The sequence below is a fragment of the Salmo salar genome, chromosome ssa19, assembly GCF_905237065.1.
Source record: "Salmo salar chromosome ssa19, Ssal_v3.1, whole genome shotgun sequence".
Lineage (NCBI taxonomy): Eukaryota > Metazoa > Chordata > Actinopteri > Salmoniformes > Salmonidae > Salmo > Salmo salar.
Window position 1 is genome coordinate 51,261,405 of NC_059460.1, and position 12,518 is coordinate 51,273,922.

The 12,518-nt window shown below is 42.4% G+C and overlaps 1 protein-coding gene across 1 annotated transcript; it reads left to right on the top strand.

Annotated features, from left to right (window-relative positions):
• Positions 1 to 654: 654 nt before the first annotated feature.
• zdh16 (Probable palmitoyltransferase ZDHHC16) lies at positions 655 to 10,419 on the top strand. Its single transcript, NM_001141856.1, is given in 6 exon segments — positions 655 to 808; positions 3,744 to 3,997; positions 4,411 to 4,605; positions 4,728 to 4,816; positions 4,937 to 4,948; positions 9,939 to 10,419. Coding segments are annotated over 5 exon segments (573 nt in total). The 5' UTR covers positions 655 to 808; positions 3,744 to 3,751; the 3' UTR covers positions 9,970 to 10,419.
• Positions 10,420 to 12,518: the final 2,099 nt, after the last annotated feature.

Below are 12,518 nucleotides of genomic sequence, written 5' to 3' on the forward strand. Positions count from 1 at the left end.
ACAAACACACTGCAATATATATATATATATATATAGCAGTGTGTTTGTATTAATGCAGGTCAATCAATATATATCAAAATAATATGAGGTTCCTGCACGTAAGAGAAGTGTGTTTTTTCCCAGATTTTATTTTGATGCTGAATGTTGTTAGTTAGAAAGCTGACTTCGAGAAAAAACAAAGTCAAGACAAAGTTGACAGCTTCTGGCTAGTTATGACAGCAAGATCATGACAGCAATATCAAGCAAGTACACACATTTTAATTTGCTGTTATGCATCTAGCTATGTTATTTTAATGTGATGTTTATACTCTTAAGATTTAAAGAACAGCAAAGACCGATTTTTTTATCAGAAAATAGGCATCTTTCCACTGCACAGATGCCGTCTCTCTCCAGTCATATGACGTCTCCACTTCCTGCTTGCAGTACCAATTTTGAGACAACGCTGTTTTCTCCTCTAATAAGACATGTTTCCAGATTTAATTTATGGTACTCATTAAACATGAAAATCCCAAAAGGATGGATGATGTAGTGCATCTTGAATCAATCAACAGATTAGCAGGGAACGGTTTTATTGACATCTTGAAAAGTACAAAAAAAAGTCATTTCCCAAGATCCAATGCATGCCCAAGGGTGCACGACGTCTCGAGGATTTTTGACACAAGAAAATATGATAGGCTGCTTCCGCGCGCGATTTATAATGTTTTGCTCACTTTGCGAAATCTCTTGAGTGTAGCTAACGTTTCACAGTTATAATGACTTGACTGTCAATGCATTTAACCTAGCTGGTCCTATCATCTCTGAAGATAAGGTGAGTGAAATATTTTGATTATTGGCATATCAATGGTGTCAGTACTAGTAATTAGCCAGCTAGTTATTATAGCTAGCTGCTAGCGAGCCATCATAAAATGGCAGTATTTTGCAATCAACACATCTCAGATTGTAATCTAATGTCATGGAGCGGCCTGCCAGCGGAAAACTCAGCAATCAAGATTGCCAGGCTGGTGGCACATTATCAACATTGTTTGTCTTATGTGGTAGCCAGCGGCAACAAATTTTAACATGACAGTGAGTATACTTGTCTGTGTCTTAAAGCGGCAATCGGAGGTTGCACCTCCCGAGTCCTGCCACCTTTTCGGTAAAAGGCTGAGAAATGGGTCTGGAGAAATGTTAACTCTCAATCTCAAATTCATAAGCAGAGCTATGGACACAAGGACTGAGTCATCCATGACATCAAATTGATCGTTTTAACCATGTTGAGGCTATATAGGGTTTGTTTACAAACATTTGAGTAATGGTTCTGATGGGGTACGGCAGTTGAACTAAGCTAATGAGACATTTATAAGTTAAATTCTTGAATAATTAATGGGTAAATATAATTAATTATGTCCAAATGTATGTAGTAACTGCAGATTGCCCCTTTTAACGTTAGAGAACCCTGTAAAATGAAGACTAGAAAGAAGTTAGGGCTATGTTATCTGTACAGTCAGCACAGAGCTGCAGACATTCCAAATATTTGGAGTGTTGGTGTGAATGTGATCATAGAAATGTAATACTTTAGGATGTAGAACTTACTGTTCAGTTGTGACTGCATTAACATTCTATGTTGTGGATTAATATGTGAATGTTTGACAGCTCATTTGTGTCTCTTTGGATTGTAGAATGAGGCCATTTTCTGGAGTACAATAACCCCAATAAACTCCATAATTCCTTGGGCCCAGTGCTGTCAACAACGGTGTAAATGTTTACCCCGAGTACTGAACAAAGAGACACAGCAGTGGCAGAGAGAGAAAAGTCTTGAGCAGGAGCAACAAACAGACTGAAGTGATTGTTTAGAGTTGTCAGTGCAGCTTGCCAGTTGCAAGGCCTGTGCTGCACACAAATATGCTAAGCCAGTTTCAGGGACAGACAGGGCAAAGCTTATTACCCTGGCAGAGCAGAGGAGACAATTTCCTTGCTGGGCAGATTGAGGTTGCCATAGAGACTGCCCTCGCTGCCTTAAAGAGCTTAATTGTCATGTTTTAAAACTGAGAATTAAGGGGTTAATCTGAGTGAGGAAAAAAACGAGCTTTCTGATGGTGCTGTTCAGGTTTAGAGATTGATTGCATGGTCACATTTTGTTCATACTGGTTTGTTCCAATATGTCACTCGGAACTCTACCTTTGGAAATTCAGGTGTAATTGGTAGGTAGTCAACAACTGCCTGTCAATTTGGCAGGAAATCACCCCTAATCTTTTCCAGTTCCACGCAGCTTTTCTATGACTGGCATGCTGCCATATGCTGATCAATGATCTCCGTAATACTGGGTGACTTCATGGTCACCTGTTGGCATTATTAGATTTCTGTCATTCTATCTGCGCAGGTTGTAAAGAGGGATTATATACTCTGCATGTTGACAGAGGGGGCAGTTCTAGGCCAAACAGCTGGCCACAGTGAAGGTCCCAGCACTAATAATTGATGATTAGGCCATTCAAATGTAATTAAAAGTTGGAACGAATGCCCCTCTTCACTTTTCTGGAAATTGCACAATTATAGCAAAAAATGATGTCCCCAAGCCTCCAGTGAAGAGAGAAACAACTTACCCCTTAAGTTATGGCTGAACCTTGCCTAATTTAGCTTCCCAAAAGGCAAAAATATCTTGATTTGGTTGCTAGATGTTGAACTAAGGTTGCTATAGTATGTTAACAAGACGGTCTACTTCTGTTTTTGTTGTTCACTCGCCTCACTCAAAAAAATAATCTGTAAGGCCTTAACGTTCTGGAGAGCCTAACCAATGTTTCCCCCTTATCAGTGTAACTAATACTCACTTTCATGAAATTGATGCCCTGAATGGGTGTCCACTTATTCCCCTCGTAGGAAATTCATCCTTGGGCTTTTGGTGTCTTATAAGGTTACTGGTTTTGCATACCCAAGGTCTTTCAATAGAAGGCTCAGCCACAGAACTGTATTTCTAATGAATTATTAACAGTATAAGTTTTGTGAGAGTGGATGTACTCATTACCTGATAGCCCTGTTCCATTTTCTGGACATGCCTCCTTTTGTTCCATTGGAAATGACACTCACCTGGTTTTAATTACTTTAATTCCTTGTCTTCGCTCTGTGGAGAGGAAGACTGCGCTGGGTCTTGGAGAGCTGGTTGTTGTTAAGCATTTAAAGGGATACTTCAGGATTTTGGCAATGAGGCTTTTTATCTACACCAGAGTCAGATAAACTCGTTGATACCATTTTTATGTCTCTGTGTCCAGTATGAAGGAAGATGCAGGTAGTTTCGCAAGCTAATGCAGTTAGCAATTGCACTAGTTAGCAACTTCCTTCAAACTGCACGCGGAGACATAAAAATGGTATCCACGAGTTCATCTGACTCTGGGGAAATAAAGGGCCTCATTGCCAAAATCCTTAAGTATCCCTTTAATTGAGAGATAAGATGAGGTTCTTCAGTATTTCTAAGGAGAGTGGAATTCCACTCTCTTTTTATTGTATTCATGTTTTAATCAGACAGATTAGAATTAAAGGAGGAGCTTGATGAGGAGAAGAACACATTAGGAAGGGTGGATGCAGGGATTGAACCCTGGTCTCCGAAGTCGCAGTATGTGTCGAGCTGGGAGTGTTACCACTCAACCGTGGGTTGTATTTCTCAAAGAAAGAGTGACGACGATGACATCATCTGCAATATGGATGACTGTACATTCCAAGTTCTTTCCGGTCGTAGTAGTTTTTCACCTGCTTCTGTGTTGTGTCTGTGGAAGACTGGGCCATGCGCAGCTGGAGGTGGCAGCTCTCCAGGATGATGAGCCTTTGCCTGCGCTGGTGCCGGCTGTGTCCTAAGCGAGGGGTGCGCCCCAGCAAGCCCCGGAGGAAGCTAGGAGAGCTGTGGAGCTACTGGAAGCTGCTGCTCAACTCCCTCTACTTCAACAGCCTCACCAACTCTGACACCTACCTGGACTGTGTCTTTGAACCCATCTACTGGATAGTGGACAATGTGACTCGCTGGTTTGGGGTGGTAAGTCAATACATCACTTTTCTGATACATTTGATATTTTTATATACATTTGAGTCATTTAACAGATGCTCTTATTCAGAGCAACTTTCAGGAACAGTTAGGGTCAAGTGCCTTGCTTAAGGGCACGTCAACAGATTTTTCACCTTGTTGGTTTGGGGATTCAAACCAGCAACCTTTCGGTTACTGGCCCAACGCTCTTAACTGCTAGGCTATCTGCTGCCCTGTCTGTAGATGTACAGTCAAATTATGTGTTTTAATGTAGTTAATTAAATATAGGCTAGTTAATTAAATATCCCATGTTTGGTTACAATAACCTCTTTGCTCTTCCATTTTTTTCCCCACAGTTTTTTCGCCTTTCACGCTCCCTCATGAGTTGTTCCCTCTGTCCGTGTCCTCCTCTCCTCTGTTCCCAGGTATTTGTGTGCCTGGTGATTGCCCTCACCAGCTCTGTGGTGGTCGTTGTCTACCTGTGCCTGTTGCCTGTTATCCTCAACACCTACCCACTGCAGTGGATCATCTGGCACCTCACCTACGGCCACTGGGTCCTCATGATGGTCCTCTTCCACTACTACAAGGCCACCACCACCTCCCCTGGACACCCACCACAGGTGAGGTGCCCGCTCTAATGCCTGCAGAAAAACGGTTTTGTGAAGACAACGGCTATAGGCAGTTTTAGGTGTGGTTGTGCGATAACTGTCTTCTATTTCCCTATTTTTGGTTTGTTTCTCAGGTTAAAAGTGATACACCGTCAGTGACCATCTGTAAGAAATGCATCGTCCCCAAACCAGCCAGGACTCACCACTGCAGCATCTGCAATACGTAAGTTAAAGACTATCTGTCAGTCATTAGATGATGTCATCAAGAAATACAAAACCTCTACTGGATAGCTCTAGTCCATGGCACAGGTCAATCACACTGAGTGACTTTCTTTCATTCCAGGTGTATTCTGAAGATGGATCACCACTGTCGTATCCTTTCTATCGAGACCCACAAACAGTCTTCAACATCTCATCTGTCAGAACTTTTTTTGTGTCATCTTTTTTATTTGAATTTAATACATGTTAAAACCCAAGGGGGGACAGTTATTCAATTGAATAATCTCTCGCATTCCTACATGTTTTATCTTTGTTAGATCTGCCTCATTAACTTTGACCTTAACTTGCCTTGTGACGCTAGCTTGGCTCAACAACTGTGTGGGCCACTTCAACCACCGCTACTTTTTCTCCTTCTGTCTGTACATGACCATGGGCTGCATGTACTGCAGCGTCAGCTGCAAAGACATGTTCATAGAGGCTTACAACGCTGTTGAGGTGAGGGAGATCAACAGATGGAAGAATGTCAACTTCTTACAGGTTCTAGAAGGCTTGACATTTTGACTTTCAAAGAGTATTCGGAGTACTGCCCTCCATGTAAATCATGCCTTGTTATTGACATGTGGACCAAACACCCTGATTGAGTGAGGCCGCTTGGTTCATGACTGTTTGGGTAGTCTGGCATGTCTTTGCCACATCTTTCCTTCTCTTATGTGCTAGGTGAAGCGTGGGCTTGTCGTATAGGTAAGCGAAAGGCCATACATTCTGAGCATGATGTGTCAAGTTGCGATGCCGCAAGTTTAGCTAAAGAGACAGGCAACAGACAGCAGCCAAGCAAAGATGGCTAACGGACCGCCAAGGGAGCTTTGGAATGTAGGAATCAGACATCAGATGAAACATTAACAGCAATTAAATACACTTGTTTCTTGTCAAGTCCACTGAGAAGGCTCATGGCTGTTTGTCTAATGTAATTTAAAGTCTCCAGGATCAAGATCACTTACTGTTTTGACACCAGTCCACCATGGTAAGATGGGAGTTTATATAGTAACAGATCCTATGGCTCTTAGGCAACACCTCACTGTTTTAAATTTTAAAAATGCTTCCATCGCTGTGTGACATTCTCTCTAGCTACAGAGGTATCATGATATAATAACCCATAACCAGTCTAGTCGATAGTTTCCCTCACTATTATGAGTTCCTATTGAGCTAGTCAACGGCACTAACTTCTCTCCTGCATTTGGCTGTTGTCCCCCAAATGGAATTTTATTCCCTATATGGTGCTCTACTTTTGACCAGAGCATTGTGGGCCCTGGTCAAAAGTAGTGCGCTACATATGGAATAGGGTGCAATTTGGGATGTAACCAGTGTATTGACATTGTTCCATTAGCAGTGTGAATGGGGAGCCACAGAGGGAGCCAGTGATAAGAGTAGGCGACAGACTGCTTCTCAGTCTGGCCATGTAGTAGTACAAAAGGTTCTTGAAATCACACACTCAGAACAGGGCCCAGTTTTCCAAAAGCTTCTTAAGGCTGTTCATCGACGCTTTTGGGAAACCAGGCCCTGGTGTGTTGACCAAAATTAAAACTGCAGATTAATTTGTAAAGCGTACTCAAAAAAAGTGTTGAAAGTCATTATTTTTTGGCCCAGTAGTACTGGGCAACACTGGGTCCCACTGTCAATTAACAATCAACATTTGACAACAATTAGGCAATCATCTCCATGTGTAGTATGGGGCCTTCTATGTTTCCCTGCCCAGTGAGACTGCAGCTCTCTCCTAGTTAGTTCGAGGTTTCTTGGCTATGATTGGCTACAGACTTGGCATCTCGAGTTTTGCTGATTTGCAACTAGTTGCATTCTGAGGACCGTGGATGTGCTCCTTTGTTAACCCAGCTACTGTTTGATTAGGCTTTTTGTGGTTGGTGGTTTAACCCTGTGGAATACTCATTGGTATCACATTTACTAATTGAACTGCAACTCGAGTGAGACCATTCCGCACATTTTAAAGTGCGTTTCTAGCTTAAACGGTGTAGGAGGAGTAGCGTGCTTAAGAAGGTTGAAAACTTAAACTGGGGCTTTTGCTGTGCAAGCCCCACAATTAAATTGCTTTTCATGTAGGGTCTTTACATTGTTTGGTTTCGCTTTCTTTCTAGAGCTACTATCAGACCCCACCAGCACTGTTTTCCTTCAGGGAAAAGATGGTCCACAATGGTGTCATTTTCATTTGGGTGCTGACAAGGTGAGATGAATTTGTAACCGCTAAAAGTTTTAGGTTTTATAGTACCGTAATTTCCGGATTATTAAGCGCACCTGAATAAAAGCCGCACCCGCTGAATTAAATTTTTTATTTTTTATTTTGAACATAAATAAGCCACACATATCTATAAGCCGCAGGTGCCTACCGGTACATTGAAACAAATGAACTTTACACAGGCTTTAACGAAACATGGCTTGTAACAAAAATAAATAGGCTTTAACGAAAAATTTGTAGTAAGCTTTAGTTGTCTTTTTGCACTGAGTCAATTCCTCACGCTGCTGTTTCCAACGTCTTATCATCGACTCATTAAGACCAAGCTCCCGTGCAGCAGCTCTATTTCCTTTTCCAACAGCCAGATCAATCACCTTCAACTTGAAAGCTGCATCATATGCATTTCTCCGTGTCTTTGCCATGATGAGGGTGACAAAATGACTACCGTAATCAGAATGATGGGAAGTTTGAGAGCGCTCGATTTAATCTAAACCGTAAACAAAAAAGTTGTTTGACCTTAACCCGTTCGGTAATTTCATTGGTCTAATGAAAGCTTCATGCCGCCAAAAAACTGAGCACGTCACAGAATGTTTTTTTTTTAGAAAAAAAATTGAAAGCGGGAAAAATCCATATTAGCCGCGTCATTGTTTAAGCCGCGAGGTTCAAAGCGTGGTAAAAAAGTTACGGTAGATAGTCAACTGTTTTGTTGTAGTGAACTGCTAAGGCTGTTCTGTGTGTGTTCTCAAATAGACCTCATCTTGAGTCGTGTTCAGTACAGTCGTGGCCAAAAGTTTTGAGAATGTCACAAATATTAACTTTCACAAAGTCTGCTGCCTCAGTGTCTCTAGATATTTTTGTCAGATGTTACTATGGAATACTGAAGTATAATTACAAGCATTTCATAAGTGGCAAAGGCTTGTATTGGCAATTACATGAAGTTGATGCAAAGAGTCAATATTTGCAGTGTAGACCCTTTTTCAAGACCTCTGCAACCTGCCCTGGCATGCTGTCAATTAACTTCTGGGCCACATCCTGACTGATGGCAGCCCATTCTTGCATAATCAATGCTTGGAGTTTGTCAGGATTTGTGGGTTTTTGTTTGTCCACCTGCCTCTTGAGGATTGACCACAAGTTCTCAATGGGATGAAGATCTGGGGAGTTTCCTGGCCATGGACCCAAAATATTGATGTTTTGTTCCGAGCCACTTATCACTTTTGCCTTATGGCAAGGTGCTCCATCATGCTGGAAAAGGCATTGTTCGTCACCAAACTGTTCCTGGATGGTTGGGAGAAGTTGCTCTCGGAGGATGTGTTGGTACCATTCTTTATTCATGGCTGTGTTCTTAGGCAAAATTGTGAGTGAGCCCACTCCCTTGGCTGAGAAGCAACCCCACACATGAATGGTCTCAGTATGCTTTACTGTTGGCATGACTCAGGACTGATGGTAGCGCTCACCTTGTCTTCTCCGGACAAGCTTTTTTCCGGATGCCCCAAACAATCGGAAAGGGGATTCATCAGAGAAAATGACTTTACCCCAGTCCTCAGCAGTCCAATCCCTGTACCTTTTGCAGAATATCAGTCTGTACCTGATGTTTTTCCTGGAGAGAAGTGGCTTCTTTGCTGCCCTTCATGACACCAGGCCATCCTCCAAAAGTCTTCGCCTCACTGTGCGTGCAGATGCACTCACACCTGCCTGCTGCCATTCCTGAGCAAGCTCTGTACCGGTGGTGCCCCGATCCTGCAGCTGAATCAACTTTAGGAGACGGTCCTGGTGCTTGCTGGACTTTCTTGGGTGCCCTGAAGCCTTCTTCACAACAATTGAACCGCTCTCCTTGAAGTTCTTGATGATCTGATAAATGGTTTATTTAGGTGCAATCTTACTGGTAGCAAAGCAATGATGACGGCACGTGTTTCCTTGCAGGTAACCAAGGTTGACAGAGGAAGAACAATGATTCCAAGCACCACCCTCCTTTTGAAGCTTCCAGTCTGTTATTTGAACTCAATCAGCATGACAGAGTGATCTCCAGCCTTGCCCTCGTCAACACTCACACCTGTGTTAACGAGAGAATCACTGACACGTCAGCTGGTCCTTTTGTGGCAGGGCTGAAATGCAGTGGAAATGTTTTTTGGGGGGGGATTCAGTTCATTTGCATGGCAAAGAGGGACTTTGCAATTCATCTTATCACTCTTCATAACATTCTGGAGTATATGCAAATTTCCATCATACAAACTGAGGCAGCAGATTTTGAAAATTAATATTTGTCATTCTCAACTTTTGGCCACGACTGTACAATTGACAGATGGTCATGATCGCTGTTTGTATTCCCTACAGTTCGGTGGCAGTTGCTCTGGGAGGTCTGACACTGTGGCACGCTATCCTCATCACTCGAGGAGAGACCAGTGTGGAGAGACACAGCAACAAAAAAGAGATCAGACGATTAAAGGAGAAAGGAAAGGTGAGGCTTATTGGACTCTATGGATTTACCAAAATATCAGCATGGTGTACCAGTTCGGAATTAGTGAGTAAAGCCTGTTTCTCTTTTGTAAGGTGTTCCGAAATCCATACCACTATGGGAAAATAAACAATTGGAAAGTTTTGTTTGGTGTGGAGGAGCCAAGGTAAGCCTTGTTTTTAGGCTGTTGTGAAACATACATGATTGTTCTTACAGAGTTGGTTTGGCTTCCTCTTCCCACAGTCACTGGTTGACCAGAGTCCTCCTGCCGTCAAGCCATGTTCCCCATGAAGATGGACTGATATGGGAATGCCCTCGGGCTCTCACCAGAAGAGACCCTATGACCATCTAACCTCCCACTACTCACTGCTGCTGGACAGTTTCTCATCTCCACACTATGGGCCATAATCACTGCTATAGCCCTGGCCCCTGGATGGTGGGGTGGACAGAAGACTTCTTTTAGCCTCTGAGGAGTGGACTATTTGGTGTTGATTGTGGCCCATGAGTCCAGGCACCTCTGGGTGTTTGGGGACCTTAATGTGAAGTGAACTGATGGTCCTGTCTTTAACTGTCTCCTTGTCTTGTGAACTGATTTTATGCGTTTTTGTACTGTTAGGTATGTTGTCCAAAGTTGATGTGAAGTGTGTGCTTTTTAATTGTACTGAAGTCAAAGAAGAAGCAGTTTGGACTTTCAGTGCCAAAGAACAGCTTTCCACCAAAGGCTAGGTTCGAGCTAGATAACCACATGCCTTGGCCATTGTCCAACTATGGGTGAGTAGTCTGGAGACTTTGACAGAATTAAATAAACAATATTACCATTCAGGCTCTAGTTAGATCATGGTGCTCATGTTACTGAGCAGTGCCCCTGTCAATATTAGGAATTGTCAAAAGATTGCTATGTGCCTTGTTATGTTAAATCTTTAACCTGTTTTCTATTTGTTAATTATCAGGCACTAATGCAAAGTACAGTTTTAATGTATTTTCTACTATTATCCAATCTCTCCCACATTGATTTCCCCACAAAAAAGCGGCGTGTACACTACACGATTTTGGTCCTGATAGCTGTCCCGGTCAAGTTTTTGAGATTGGTATTTTCAAACATGGTTTTACTTTATCGGCACAAAATCAGCATTGATCTTGTAGTGTGAGATGTGCAAGAAGTTTTGAGAATGGTGATAAGCAATAGCCAATGAGAGCTCGCCAGTGAGATGACGCTTCGCATCACACAGAACGTGTAGACTCGAGCCGGAGCGATGAATACTACTAGTACGCGTTTGTACTTCCCTTTAACCAAAGCGTCAAGTCGTTACAGCTCTGAAGTTCACAAGCAATGTTATTGAATTCAAAATGTTGGCTAGACATTTCAACTCTGTATGGAAAGCGTGAAAGTCTTAAAAAAATAAAGGAGGGCCGCACACTCTAGGAGCTCAGATGCAAAACTATTTATGTCCAAAGTTTGGACAGACAAGCTGTCTTCATCAGGGTATAATGACAAACACTGCGAGATGACTCTTTATATAGTGTCAAAAGACACACAGGTGTCTAATCATGGCCAGTTGTGGCCTGATATCATTGGTTAATTATATTAAAATAGCATACAAAAAACAAATGGGTAACGTATGATCATAGATACAATTTGGCTACAGCGTGAAAGTCTGTCTGAAAATGTTTGAGGCTGTTCAGACAGCTCGTTGTAGCTACATTAAATCTAATATTGTTTTTGCGAGATAGCGTGGTATCTAGAATCCTCACAAACAAGTGAATAATGTTGTTTGACCCGTCTGCCACATCGTTTAGTGTGCATTTAAATGGCATATTATTGAATGCTCGCGGGGACACGGCTGAATCAATACCTCTGGCACAGAGGAATAATAATGAGAATGAGATACAAGGTCTGTGGGACAACTGTCACAGAGAGAACACATCTCTGCCTGATGGTCACATTTGACTCCTATCTATTTAGCTTTATCAATACTTGTCCTATTGGCATATGTCACGTTTATAATGATAGTGTGTGTGTTGTCTCTTAACATACCCTATATACACACACACACGTGGACTCCCCTTAAAATTAGTGAAGTCGGCTATTTCAGACACAGCAGTTGCTGACAGCTGTATAAAATTGAGCACACAGCCATGCAATCTCCATAGACAAACATTGCCAGTCGAATGGCCTTACTGAAGCGCTCATTGACTTTCAGCGTGAACCAACATAGGCTGCCACCTTTCCAACAAGTCAGTTTGTCAAATTTTTGCCTTGCTAGAGGTGCCCGGTCAACTGTAAAACGGGACCGCCTAGTGTTAAAGAGCGCAAAAATAGTCCACACTCACTACCAAGTTCCAAACTGCCCCTGGAAGCAACGTCAGCACAAGAACAGTTTGTGCGTTGGCTGGAATGGTTTAAAGCTTGCTGCCATTGGACTCTGGAGCAGTGGAAACACCTTCTCTGGAGTGATGAATCATGTTTCACCATCTGGCAGTCCGATGGACAAATCTGGGTTTGGCGGATGCCAGGATAACGCTACCTGCCCCAATACATAGTGCCAACTAAAGTTTGGTGGAGGAAGAATAATGGTCTGGGGCAGTTTTTCATGGTTTAGTCGTCACCACTACGTTGGCAAGACAACTACAGGAAAGAGGTCGTTTAACCTCTACGGGATCAGTGTCCCCCCCGGGGGATGGTTTTACGCTAACGTGATGAGCATGACGTAAGTAACAAGAACATAGATTCTTAAATTCTTGTTAATCTAACTACACTGTCCAATTTACTGTAGCTATTAGTTAAAGAATATCATGCTATTGTTGAGGAGAGTGCACAGTTAGGTACTTGAAAATGTATCAATAAACCAATTAGGCACATTTGGGCAGACTTGATACCATCTTGAACAATGGTTCATTGGATCAGTTTAAAACTTTGCAGACACTGCTGCCATCTAGTGGCAAATCTAAATTGCACCTGAACTGGAATAATACATTGTGATCTTCCTCTTGCATTTCATATATACAAAACTT